This window comes from Rana temporaria, chromosome 8 (genome assembly GCF_905171775.1).
Source record: "Rana temporaria chromosome 8, aRanTem1.1, whole genome shotgun sequence".
Lineage (NCBI taxonomy): Eukaryota > Metazoa > Chordata > Amphibia > Anura > Ranidae > Rana > Rana temporaria.
This window is the reverse complement of record NC_053496.1, coordinates 22,853,200-22,866,253: the sequence shown is the minus strand read 5'-3', so window position 1 is coordinate 22,866,253 and position 13,054 is coordinate 22,853,200. Positions and strand designations below refer to the sequence as shown.

The 13,054-nt window shown below is 42.5% G+C and overlaps 1 protein-coding gene across 1 annotated transcript in view; it reads left to right on the top strand.

Annotated features, from left to right (window-relative positions):
- Positions 1-13,054, top strand: part of MGMT (O-6-methylguanine-DNA methyltransferase) — a 622,894-nt gene that overhangs the window by 410,932 nt on the left and 198,908 nt on the right. The window contains exon 4 of the mRNA XM_040361401.1: positions 8,861-9,021. Coding sequence (XP_040217335.1) covers positions 8,861-9,021 — 161 coding nt within the window. The remainder of the gene's footprint in view (positions 1-8,860; positions 9,022-13,054) is intronic.

The window sequence follows — 13,054 nt, the reverse complement described above, 5'->3', positions numbered from 1 at the left end:
TACAGCTAATATTTAATATTCAGGAGTGCTGGATGTTTGCTCAGAAGGAGTACAGTATCTTTATTTTATTTGGGAAGGCACTGGTGACATTTCATTTTGTTATCTACTTTATTGTGTCGCTACTTTATAAAGTGGCTTTGACATCTGTGAATTTCTGCTACCGCTTTCTATATAAAAGACATGGAGCCTGTGCTAAATGTTTCTAGTCAGACATTACATTTTACATTGAAACATACTTAAAGTAGACCTTCAGTATTTGTTTTCATCTTTCCATCTATTATCTTCTGCCCCTGTTGTTTTAATTTTGGATAGTAAAACATTTTTTTTTCTGCCAGTGAATACCTTATACAGCCCACTTCCTGTTTCTTGTCTGGTCATCGTCCTAGGTTTATGATATCATGCACAGCTCTCTCTCTCTCTCTTTCTCTTATTCCTGTGAGAGTTTGCCAGGAAGGGAGGGGATGAGTCATAAGAGAGTCAATGAAAGCTGCAGAGCTGGAGTTGTGCCTCTGTGTGTCTGTGTAAATTCAGGAAGTGAACAGGCAGCAGCTTCAGCTGCCCACAGTTAAATTGGCAGCAGCCAGACTTAGCAGAGGGAGATTTCTGCAGAATATTTGGCAAGTACAGAATCACAATATATAAAATAATATGCAAAGTGGTTGGAGGGAAGCTTCAGAATGGCAAAGATGTTTTTATTACAAACTATGTAAGCAGACTGCAGTTCCTCTTTAAAGACAGTGGATGCACTCATTGTCTTATTTGCTACTATTGCCAGTATACATATGCTGTAAATGCCTCTGAAAATGCATGTCCGTGTGTTCCCTGGTTCCAGCACCACCCGATTTGAGCTCCCTGGGGATCCACCAACTTATATTTAGACATGTGCACACTGAAATATTTGGTTTCGTAATTTCGTTTTCATCTGAAAAATAGATTTTTTTACCGTATTTATCGCGGTATAACGCGCTCCCGCGTATACCGTGCACCCCTAAAGTTGCCCCGAATCCTGTGGAAAAAAAATGTTTTTTTGTACTTACAGTTTTGGTGTCTTGCGCTGCGTCCATCGGCGGCCTCGTCGGGTCCGGCGTCCGTCTGCGGCTTCGGGTGTCCTCTTCGTCGGGTCCGGCGTCCTTCTGCGGCTTCGGGTGTCCTCTTCGTCGGGTCCGGCGTCCGTCTGCGGCTTCGGGTGTCCTCTTCGTCGGGTCCGGCGTCCTTCTGCGGCGTCCTCGCGCCAACATATACCGAGCGCAGTACACTCGTGTATCGTCAGGCAGGCTCAGCAACTCTCGCACTGACGTCCTGTACGCTCAGGACATCAGCGCGAGAGGCGCCGAGACTGCCCGAAGATACACAAGTGTACTGCGCTCAGTATATGCCAGCGCAGTATTCAAACTCGTGGCGGGAAAGCGGGTATCGATGTATACCGCGCACCCACAATTTTGCCCTGATTTTCAGGGCAAAATAGTGTGCGGTATACGCCGATAAATATGGTAGTTACTCCCGAAATTCGTTTTTATTTATTACGTTTTTCGTAAAAAAAATGCATTTGTCCGAAAATCCAAATTAATTAAGGTTGAATCTGTCATTGAAGGCTTATGGTGTCTGTCGAATGTTCTAAGAAAAAAAAAAAAAGATTTGACAGAATCTTTAAAAAAAAAAAAAAAGATTTGACGGAGCAACGAAACTGTCTCTATGTTGAATCTTCATGTCTCTCTATGTCGAATCTTTATGTCTCTCTATGTTGAATCTTCATGTCTCTCTATGTCGAATCTTTTCTCTCTATGTCGAATCTTTTCTCTCTATGTCGAATCTTTTCTCTCTATGTCGAAACTTTTCTCTCTATGTCGAATCTTCATGTCTCTCTATGTCGAAACTTTTCTCTCTATGTCGAAACTTTTCTCTCTATGTCGAATCTTCTTCATGTCTCTATAATGCTGAATCTTTTCTCTCTATGTAGAATAATATTGGACTAATAGAGTTAAGGTTAGGCACATTTGACCGCAACGAAAATAAAGCATTTGTTTACGTCGGATCTTTTGGTTTTCGTTTTCTGTGCTTTCGTTATCGTTTGTTAAAACAATAACGAAAATACCTGAAATTTGAACGAAAATGCATTCGGATGAAAACTAATGCACATGTCTACTTATATTTAAAGTGGAACTCCACCAAAAAGGCAAAGCTCCACTTGTCATCTGCTGCCACATTTGGCACCTTTCTGGGGGGGCGATACCTGGTTTTGACGACAAGTACCCACTCCCACTTTCAACTGAGTTTGCCGTGGCGTATTAGATAGAATAGAACTGGATTAGACCTCCTGCCAAGTCATTTTTTGCAGCCTGTCTCCCCGTGGGGGGCGGTTCACCTTGGTGGTCATTGTTACCCAAAATATTACATCCTTTTCCAGAACATGAGTTGAAGCAAAATTGTCCAATGAGTATACCTCTTCCATAGACAACTGTCTGAATGGAAAATTGCCTCATTTTGTAGAACTACTGTATGTTTCTGGGACGTGAATAAAGGGACAAAGACAGCAAAAAATACATAATAGTGTACAATGACAATGTTTTTAACTTTTCTCTACTGTATCAAAAAGAAAAAAAAAAGCAGCTTGGGATATACTGTATACCAGGGATATGCAATTAGTGGACCCCCAGCTGTTGCAAAACTACAATCCCATCATGCCTCTGCCTCTGGGTGTCATGCTATACCTCATGGGACTTGTAGTTCTGCAACAGCTGGAGGTCCGCTATTTGCATATCCCTGCTGTATACCATAGACTGGCCCTTTAAATGGGCATTTCTGAATGTTTGCGTATTGCTGCAGTTTGCACATTATTTTTTTTATTTTTTTTTTTTTTTTTTTTTTACTTCCCCTGAAGCAGAGACTGCAGGGGAATTGGAACATTTTCTCCAGTTTCTGTAAAATACACAATAAGAAGATTTGTGTGTATTACCTCTCATCATCCATTGTGTGAGTCACCCCAAGGTCATAGAAGGCCAGTTAGTTAATGCCCAGTGTATCTTTTTAAAGGCCAACTGTATTTGCCAGTCTGTTGCTGCAGAAACATTTTGGGATGCGAGTCTCTGTAGAAGCAGCCAATTAAATATGTTAATCATGCTGGATGTTCCCTTTCCTGGTGGCAGTATGGCCAAAACTGGATCCTCTGTGGACTTCACACTTCTGTCTATACAAACACAGACAGGAAATTCAAAATACCAAATTAAGTCACACAGGGACAGTGAGAAAACATCCTTCAGCATAAAGAATGTTGATTAGGAAAATACAGTGGTAGAAATCCAGTTGGAGTACATTACTATGAGGTACTCGTTTTTATTGAATCTCATACAGTCGAAATATTGTTGAGATGAACGTATTTGTTGTCCTACTCTGAGCCATTTTACAAGCAATTAGAAAATAAACATGAATAATTTTATTAGTTACTATAACAGAAGCAATTAGGCAACAAGTGAAAGCAGTATAATACTGCTATATAGCAAGCAATGAAGCTTAGTTAAATTGACAAAGTTCATCTGATTTAACTTTATCTGACTTTTCTATAATCCACTGCATTCATATTCCAGAGAAGACCTCACAGGGTCACTGGAAGTGTACTTCCAGAAGACTCTGCTATGACTTCCTGTCCAGAGTGCTGTGACTTCCTGTTTCTGTTTCTCTAAAAACAGCAAGAAGCCTGTAGTGTATGTATTTGAGATTTCCTGGACAAAAATACCTAGATTCACATACCTTGCCGCAACTTTGCGGCGGCGTAGCTTAAGGCATTTAGGCTACGCCGCCGTAAGTTAGCGAGGCAAGTACATGATTCACAATGTACTTGCCTGCTATGTTACGGCGGCGTAGCCTAAAGCGGGCGGGCGTAAGGGCGCCGAATTCAAATGTGTGTAAGGGGGGCGTTTTATGTTAATAAGGCTTGACCTTACGTTTTTGACGGTTTTTATTACTGCACATGCGCCGGGCGCCTACATTTCCCAGTGTGCATTGCGGCTAAGTACGCCGCACGGTTCTATTGATTTTGACGTGGACGTAAACTACGTAAATCCCGATTCACGGACGACTTACGCAAACGACGTAAAAATTTCGAATTTCGACGCGGGAACGGCGGCCATACTTAACATTACTATTCCATGTAGGGCTAAGCTCTAACTTTAGGCGGCCTATCTCTAATGTAAATGTCGTAAAAGTACTGCGTCGGCCAATCGTACGTTCGCGAATCGGCGTATCTACTCATTTACATATTCTACGCCGACTGCAATGGAAGCGCCACCTAGAAATATTGCAATCTAAGATAGGACGGCGCAAGCCGTCGTATCTTAGATATGTTTAAGCGTATCTCTGTTTGAGCATACACTTAAACATAAGTCGGCGTAGATTCTGAGTTAGGTCGGCTTATCTACTGATAAGCCGGCCTAACTCTTACTTAATCTACCTAATAGTCTTCCTCCCTATAGGTGCATATGGCAGCTTGTATGTAGTGCCTTTAAAATGCAAATAATGGGTATAATTGTCCCACTCGAGACAAACATTATTGCGAGTAATGTATTTATGTTTCATTGTAATCATATTTTGATGTATGTGACACCTATTTATTGCTGTTTGAACTTACAAATTATATCTGTTATATTTTTATTTATCTTTTATACTCTTGAACCCCTAAAGAAGCTTAAAGTGGTGTTCCGGCCAAAGAATTAAAATTAAAAGCCAGCAGCTACACATACTGCAGCTACTAGCTTTTAATAAATGGACACTTACCTGTCCTGGAGTCCCTCGATGTCGGAGCCCTGTGGTGACGTCACAGATCGGAAGAACAGGTTCTGCAGTGGATTTTAAACTAAGAAACTAACTGAGTTTTAGCGGCAGTGTGTTTGTGTCCCTGGGTTCTACAGGAACCCAGGGACACAAACATGCTGCCGCTAAAACTCAGTTTTAGAAACAAGCACTTGTGGGTGCAGATAGCGTTTGTCCCTTGGAATCAAGTCCACTGCAGAACCTGTTCTTCCGATCCTCGAATGCCCTCTATGACCGCCTGTAACACATGGTTCCTTTGATGCAGATAGACACCTAGACACCCTGGCAGTATTTGGATCTATATTTCTAGGAGATATAGAAGGCTTGTACCTCTTAATCGAACAGCATCCCCTGAAGAAGCCCGATATATGGGCGAAACAAGTTGGGAAGTTTATCTTGTAGTGCTGTTTCGACAAAATTGTGTTAAACTTTACCTGCCAACTGTTATGTTTCAACATTTTTTATTTTGTTATTCAAAACAAAAAATAAAAAAATATTTTACACATTATATTTGATAATATTGCAAGTTATTCTGCGCCTAAAAAAAAACAATTCCTTCCCTTTTTTCATCTACCGTATAAACTTGAGTATAAGCCGAGATTTCCATCCCTTTTTTTGGGCTGAGAATGCCCCCCTCGGCTTATAATCGAGTCAGTGTACCTAAAATTAGAGAGAGGCTGCAGGCGTCCATCGTTTAAAACTTGCGGTCTCCTCCTGTCCCTTCCGTGATAGGCAGATCTCTGTCTGCTGAGAAATGCCTATCACGAACGTTCTCTCATCCTCACCCATCCCAGCAGGCACTGTGTTCACAATCACGGACGCCTTTTCATCCTCGGACAAGAGGACATTTATGATTGGCGGAACACTGAACACAGTGTCTACTGGGATGAGAGAACGTCCGTGATAGGCGGAAAATGTGTCAGCTGAGAAACGCCTATCACGGAAGGGACCAGGAGGAGACCGTGAGTTTTAAATAATGAATGGACGCCCGCAGCCTCTCAATTTCAGGTACACTGACAATGGGCACAGTGAGGATTGTCACAGTGAGGATGGGCACAGTGAGGATTGGCACAGTGAGGATGGGCACAGTGAGGATTGTCACAGTGAGGATGGGCACAGTGACAATTGGCACAGTAAGGTTGGCACAGCGAGGTTGCAATGGGCACAGTGAGGTTGCAATGGGCACGGTGAGGAGTGCAAATGGGCATTGTTGACCCTTGTTTCCGCTTACAGTAGCTGCTGCATTCTCACCCTAAGTTTATACTCGAGTCAAGACGTTTTCCCAGTTTTTTGTGGTAAAATGAAGTCCTCGGCTTATACTCGGGTCGGCTTATACTCGAGTATATATGGTACTCAGTGGCGGAACTACCGCCATAGCGACCCACGCGGGCGCTATGGGGCCCGCAGCTGAGTGAGGATCAGGGGGGCTGGTAAGGATAAGAGCATCGCCGGCATGCAGGCCGCCGGCGCCGACTCAATGGCTGCCGAGTGCGCTCCTGGCTCCCTTTCCTCTGTCCTCAGTGTCCTGTGCTTTTCCTCGCGCCCCCCCCATCATGGAGGAGAGTTGGTTCATTCCTCTGCGTGTGACGTCACGCCGGCGGCCGGTCTCCTGTTTACATAATCGCAACACTCCCCCCTTCCTCCCCCTCCCCACACCTTATTCACAGCTTCACACAAGCCTGCCTGTCAGGGCTGCAGGTCCGGGCAAAGTTTGTGACTTTTCAAGTTACAAAGCAGGTGATTGGTTGCTAGAGACAATGGGGCAGTCCCAGCAACCAATCACCCGCCTTTAACTTGAGAAGTCACGCCCTTTGTCTGGACCTGCCATGCGGTGCTTCCTGGCTGTGAATAAGGTAGGACAGTGTGGAGAGGGGGAGGAAGGGGGGAATGCTGTGTTAATGAAAGGGACAGGCTGACTCCGCAAAGGACTGTGATGGAGGGAGTCTGTAATGGGGGGGGATGTCTGAGATGGAGTGGGATCTGTGGTGGAGTGGGGTCTGATAGGGGGATCTGTAATGGAGTGGGGTCTAATGGGGAAGATCTGTGGTGAAGGGGGGTCTGATGGGGAAGATCTGTGGTGAAGGGGGGTCTGATGGGGAAGATCTGTGGTGAAGGGGGGTCTGATGGGGAAGATCTGTGGTGAAGGGGGGTCTGATGGGAGGGATCTGTGGTAAAGCGGGGTCTGTAATGGGGTGGATATTTGATGGAGTGGGGTCTTATGGGGGGGATCTGTGGTGGAGTGGGGTCTGTAATGGGGGTGGGTCTGTGATGGAGTGGGGTCTGATAGGGGGGATCTGTGGTGAAGTGGGGTCTTTGATGGGGGGGGGGAATCTGTGGTGGAGTGGGGTCTGTAATGGGGATGGATCTGTGATGGAGTGGGGTCTGTAATGGGGATGGATCTGTGATGGAGTGGGGTCTGTAATGGGGATGGATATGTGATGGAGTGGGGTCTGATGGGGGAGGGGGTCTGTGATGAAGTGGGGTCTGATGGGATGGATCTGTGATGGAGTAGTGTCTGATGGGGGGGGATCTGTGGTGGAGTGGGGTCTGTAATGGGGATGGATCTGTGATGGAGTGGGGTCTGTAATGGGGATGGATCTGTGATGGAGTGGGGTTTGTAATGGGGATGGATCTGTGATGGAGTGGGGTCTGTAATGGGGATGGATCTGTGGTGGAGTGGGGTCTGCTGGGGGGATCTGTGATGGGGGGCCAGTCTGTATTGGGCACAGGCAGGCCAAGCTGCATTGGGCACGGGCAACGCTGTATGGGGCACAGGTCACGGTGTATGGGGCACAGGTCACGCTGTATGGGGGCACAGGTCACACTGCATGGGGCACAGGTCACGCTGCATGGGGCACAGGTCACGCTGCATGGGGCACAGGTCACGCTGCATGGCGCACAGGTCACGCTGCATTGGGCACAGGTCACGCTGCATGGGGCACAGGTCACGCTGCATGGGGCACAGGTCACGCTGCATGGCGCACAGGTCACACTGCATTGGGCACAGGTCACGCTGCATTGGGCACAGGTCACGCTGTATGGGGAACCGGTCACGCTGTATAGGGCACAGGTCACGCTGCATTGACACTAGGGCAGCTCTGGGGGGCCCCATACAACATTTTGCTATGGGGCCCTGTGATTTCTAGTTACGCCCCTGATGGTACTTTTCCATGGATAAATGATTTATTTATTTATTTTTTAAATGTACCTAGCGCCCACATTCAATCACCCTTCATTCTGCGAAATATTTCTCTATCCTACCACACTCAAAGTACATCTTATTTTCAAAATCTAAAGGCAAACAGTAGGTGGAATAAGTCTTCTGCTAAAATGTTGGGCACTTAAGATGTACAGTAAAAGTTGTCTGTTAACCTTCACATTTCTAGGGAGGTAGTTTATCTTTAATCAGTTTTGATCCGCCAGAACAGTGAGGGGTTGTCATTGATGGTTTTGTGTTGGTTGCTGAACTTGGAAGATGGATACTATAGTTTTCCAGAAAGATTGTGGCTTGCGGCTGTTTTTCCAGCTGCTTCTCTTGCATCTTCTCTGGGTTTTAGTTGCATTTGAAAGCCTCATTAGAGATGATCACCATTAACATCTGAAACACACTTTTTACAAACTCACTTTTTCTTATAAAGGGAAGCTTTATTAAACATACAAAGGGCGCACACAGAGATCACAAAAACTGTTAGGAAGGTTTTACTTTTTTTAAAGGGTTTACTGACACTTTAAGTGTAAATGAGCCTTAAATGTTAATATCAATGCAACATGTTTTATCTTTTTTTTTTGTATTTGGGGATGCTAATTTCTCCTTTTATGTGTGTGTGTGTGTGTGTGTTTTTTTATTTTATTTTGCATGGCAGTAAAGAAATGTAACCAATAGGAATTAAATCTCTGGCTAATAACTTCCTTTCATTGCAAATAACCTTATGAATGCAAGTGTTTCTAAAAAAGGAACGCATGTTTCTCATTGATATTGGCTTGTTTCACTTGTTAATTTATTGCAGGAAAGTAACATGGTTGGAAGGAAAACACATTAATGTTCTGTTGTTCTCAGGGCTAAGGACGCCTCTGCATCGTTCAAGGTATGCGAAGGCCCTCAGGAAATGATTGCACCACTGGAACAGTGCACAAACTGGCTGCAAGCCTACTTCTGCAAGCCCTGGCTGACAGAGCAGCTCCCCATCCCTCCTTTCCACCATCCGGTCTTCCAAAAAGGTATATGTAACTCCACATGCCGATGTTTGATGCTGTTGTCTTGATTAAGTAATGCTTGATTAACATTCCATTCTGGCAGCACCAGCCTGGTCAGTCTTAAATATGTACTGCAGACCAGTGCTCGGTGTGATGTCGTTTCAAGGGGTTTCAGTAATCTTCATCTCCTCCAAGGACTTGTATTGGTTTTGGCACAAGTTGTAATAATTCTTGGCTTGAAGTGCTGAAACAAAGCGGTTCAACTTTTGACTTCAGATGGCAAAAAAAAGTTTAAAAAATGGTCAGATGTGATTGAAGGAATTAAGTCACTAATTCTATTCTGCATTCAATTTTTTCCCCTGCTTTCTCTTTGAAGCACATCTCTGGCCTGAACATTTAAATTAGTTGTGGATAAAGTAGGGAAGGGTGGGAACCTCTTTCAGGCTTTTACTGCCATCTCTGTCCTTAATAGTTTCCTTTGGTTTGTTGTTAGAGCAAGGAGAAATCATTCCATTGGGGAGTGAGGAAGGATTAGACCTTCTGATAGTGTTTATTGCCATCTGTGTCTTCCTGTCACATTGAAAAATTCACCCCACATTTCTTCTATGGGTGTCACACGGAAAGGAACTTTTTAATGATGGGGTTGCAAAAAAGTAAAAACCTGACAAATATAAAAAAAATCCTCATTCTGTCCTGTCAATGAGACCATGTAAGGTGATATAAGGTTAATTTCACACTAGGTCCCATCTGTAATTGCTATTTGTTGCTTTGAATAAATCCATTTTGTAATTTTTATCTACTCACAAGTGAAGCATAGAAGGGTGATGACAGAAAAAGACCAAGTGGTCTATCAAATCAGCCCAATTTATATATACAGTGTATGTATGTATGTATGTATGTGTATATATATATATATATATATATATATATATATATATATATATATATATATATATATTACAGACCAAAAGTTTGGACACACCTTCTCATTCAAAGAGTTTTCTTAATTTTCATGACTATGATAATTTTAGATTCACACTGAAGGCATCAAAACTATGAATTAACACATGTGGAATTATACATAACAAAAAAGTGTGAAACAACTGAAAATATATTTTATATTCTAGGTTCTTCAAAGTAGCCACCTTTTGCTTTGATTACTGCTTTGCACGCTCTTGGCATTCTCTTGATGAGCTTCAAGAGGTAGTCACCTGGCGCAGCACCCCATCACTCTCCTTCTTGGTCAAGTAGCCCTTCCCCCGCCTGGAGGTGTGTTTGGGGTCATTGTCCTGTTGAAAAATAAATGATGGTCCAACTAAACGCAAACCGGATGGAATAGCATGTCGCTGCAAGATGCTGTGGTAGCCATGCTGGTTCAGTATGCCTTCAATTTTGAATAAATCCCCAACAATGTCACCAGCAAAGCACCCCCACACCATCACACCTCCTCCTCCATGCTTCACGGTGGGAACCAGGCATGTAGAGTCCATCCGTTCACCTTTTCTGCGTCGCACAAAGACACGGGGGTTGGAACCAAAGATCTCAAGTTTGGACTCATCAGACCAAAGCACAGATTTCCACTGGTCTAATGTCCATCCCTTGTGTTCTTTAGCCCAAACAAGTCTCTTCTGCTTGTTGCCTTTCTTTAGCAGTGGTTTCCTAGCAGATATTCTACCATGAAGGCCTGATTCACACAGTCTCCTCTTATCAGTTCTAGAGATGTGTCTGCTGCAAAAGGTGGAAGAACCTAGAATATGAAATATATTTTCAGTTGTTTTACACTTTTTTGTTATGTATAATTCCACATGTGTTCATTCATAGTTTTGATGCCTTCAGTGTGAATCTACAATTTTCTTAGTCATGAAAATAAAGAAAACTCTTTGAATGAGAAGGTGTGTCCAAACTTTTGGTCTGTACTGTATATATGTGCGTGTGTGTGTGTGTGTGTGTGTGTATATATATATATATATATATATATATATATATATATATATATATAGTATTTATACAGTGTGTACTTTTTTAGCTTTTTTTTTGTAGACTTGTGCAGAAGCTCTTGCACTTCTGGTAATGACTAAGCTCTAACATTTGCGCAAAACGTGTCTACCTCTTTGTCCTCTGCCCCACCTGTTAACCACTTGTCATATGAAGCTTCAATAAAAGGATTTTTGGAAGTGCAGCTATCCGGAATTACTGTATTTATTGGCGTATAACACTTACTTTTGTACCCTGAAAATTCGTAAGTTTGAAAATCCAATATAAAATTTAATTTGAAAATCTGAAACAATAACTAACTATTAAAATTATAGATATTGGAATTACCTTTCAAATTTGGCTGTTAGTGAATGTAACAAATACAAATTTATCCGAAGTTAGGAATTATCTGAAATAACTAATTCTATAGCTAAACGTGGAACATAACAAATTAATAATAATAAATAACAATAACAATAAAAATGTTTCGGATAAATTTGTTACATTCACTAACAGACAAATTATATAGGAAATTCCAATGCCTATAATTTAATAGTTAGTTATTATTTTAGATTTTAGTTCTTTTGAATAATCTTTCTTATTGTCGGATTTTCTAATTTTACTAATTTACAAAATTACGAATTTGCAAAAGATTTTCGCCAGTGCATTTGTTTTTATGCATGTTGGACCTGTGATGTCATTTAACCTCTGATGTCATTGACTTCAAGATTAGTTGATAAGACAACTATTGGTTATTATTGGCGATTATTGGTGATTGCAAAGTGTCTCCCCTGGCTCTGTATAGTCAATAAGTATGCAGTGAATGGAGTGTGAACTGAGTAAATGAGTTAAACCCGTCTTTTCTTTGTTCTGAATATAACGTATGAGGCTCACTAATGGACAATTAGACAGCTTAGTAAACACAGTTGGTGAGAGTCGCATTACATTAGGCAGTTGATCAGGTGGCTACTGTTTACTTTCATTATTGAAAACGTAGTTTAGGAGTTGAAGTATGCTGAAGGTTAAACTATACAGTAAAATTAAACCTATCTTAATTATAATACTTAAAGCACAGTAACACTGGAATATTAATTGCCACAGCTAAATAACGAAGGAATGGCGCAGGTCGTGTGATTTTTAACTGTCACTTACTTTCTCATCAGATGCTTCTTGTAAATGATGTTATTCCAAATAGAATGAGTTTTATGAGCTCATCTATTGACACTTCTCTGCTACTCCGTATAGGTCATCTGATTTCAGCAGCCTCCATTGCCACTGTAGGCACCAACCTTTTTCTCCTCCTTGAAAATGTGTGTGAATAGGAATGAAGGGTGGGACAGTTAAGCCTCGTACACACGTACGGGATTCACGGCGGTAAAAAGTCAGAACCTGCTCTGTAACTTTTTCCCCCTACACACGACCGGGTTTCCTCACAGGAAAACTGCCATGAGAGCTTTGGTCGGAAATCCCAGCCGTGTGTATGCTCCATCTTAGTGTTTCCCATAGGAAAACTGCCGGGTTAAAAACCGGTTCTCTTTTTTTTCTGCAGTTTTGCTGTTGGGAAAACTACGATGGAGCATGCACACAGCCTTTTTCCCGGCCAAAAGCTCTCATGGCAGTTTTCCAGACAGGAAAACCGGTCATGTGTACAAGGCTTAGAAGACAGAGAAAAATGTGTGAGTTTCATGATTGTGCACAGGAGGGATGTGTACCTTCTTACCACAGGGTTTTTACCACCCTAGCTAACAATGGTGGCCTTTTGGTTGGTTTCTGGGAAGGAAAGAGATGGCTTGTGGAAATGCAGGGGTGTAAATTTAGCTCCAACTCCATACTAAAGTGGAAACCTGAGTATACATTGCATACGGCATGTGCTATTTACCATTGTTAGAAGAATGTGACAGGTTCCCTCTCAAATCACTATTATTGGCAAGATGCAGATTCCCAGTAATGTGGAGACTTTTATTTGTATGCAGTGTGAGAACCAGCTATAAATGGTACCTCACTAAGGACATAGCTATTTGCTTTAATCTTTTATTTTAGGGCTTTGTTTGCCCACTTTTAATAAAAAAAACGAAGTTCCAGA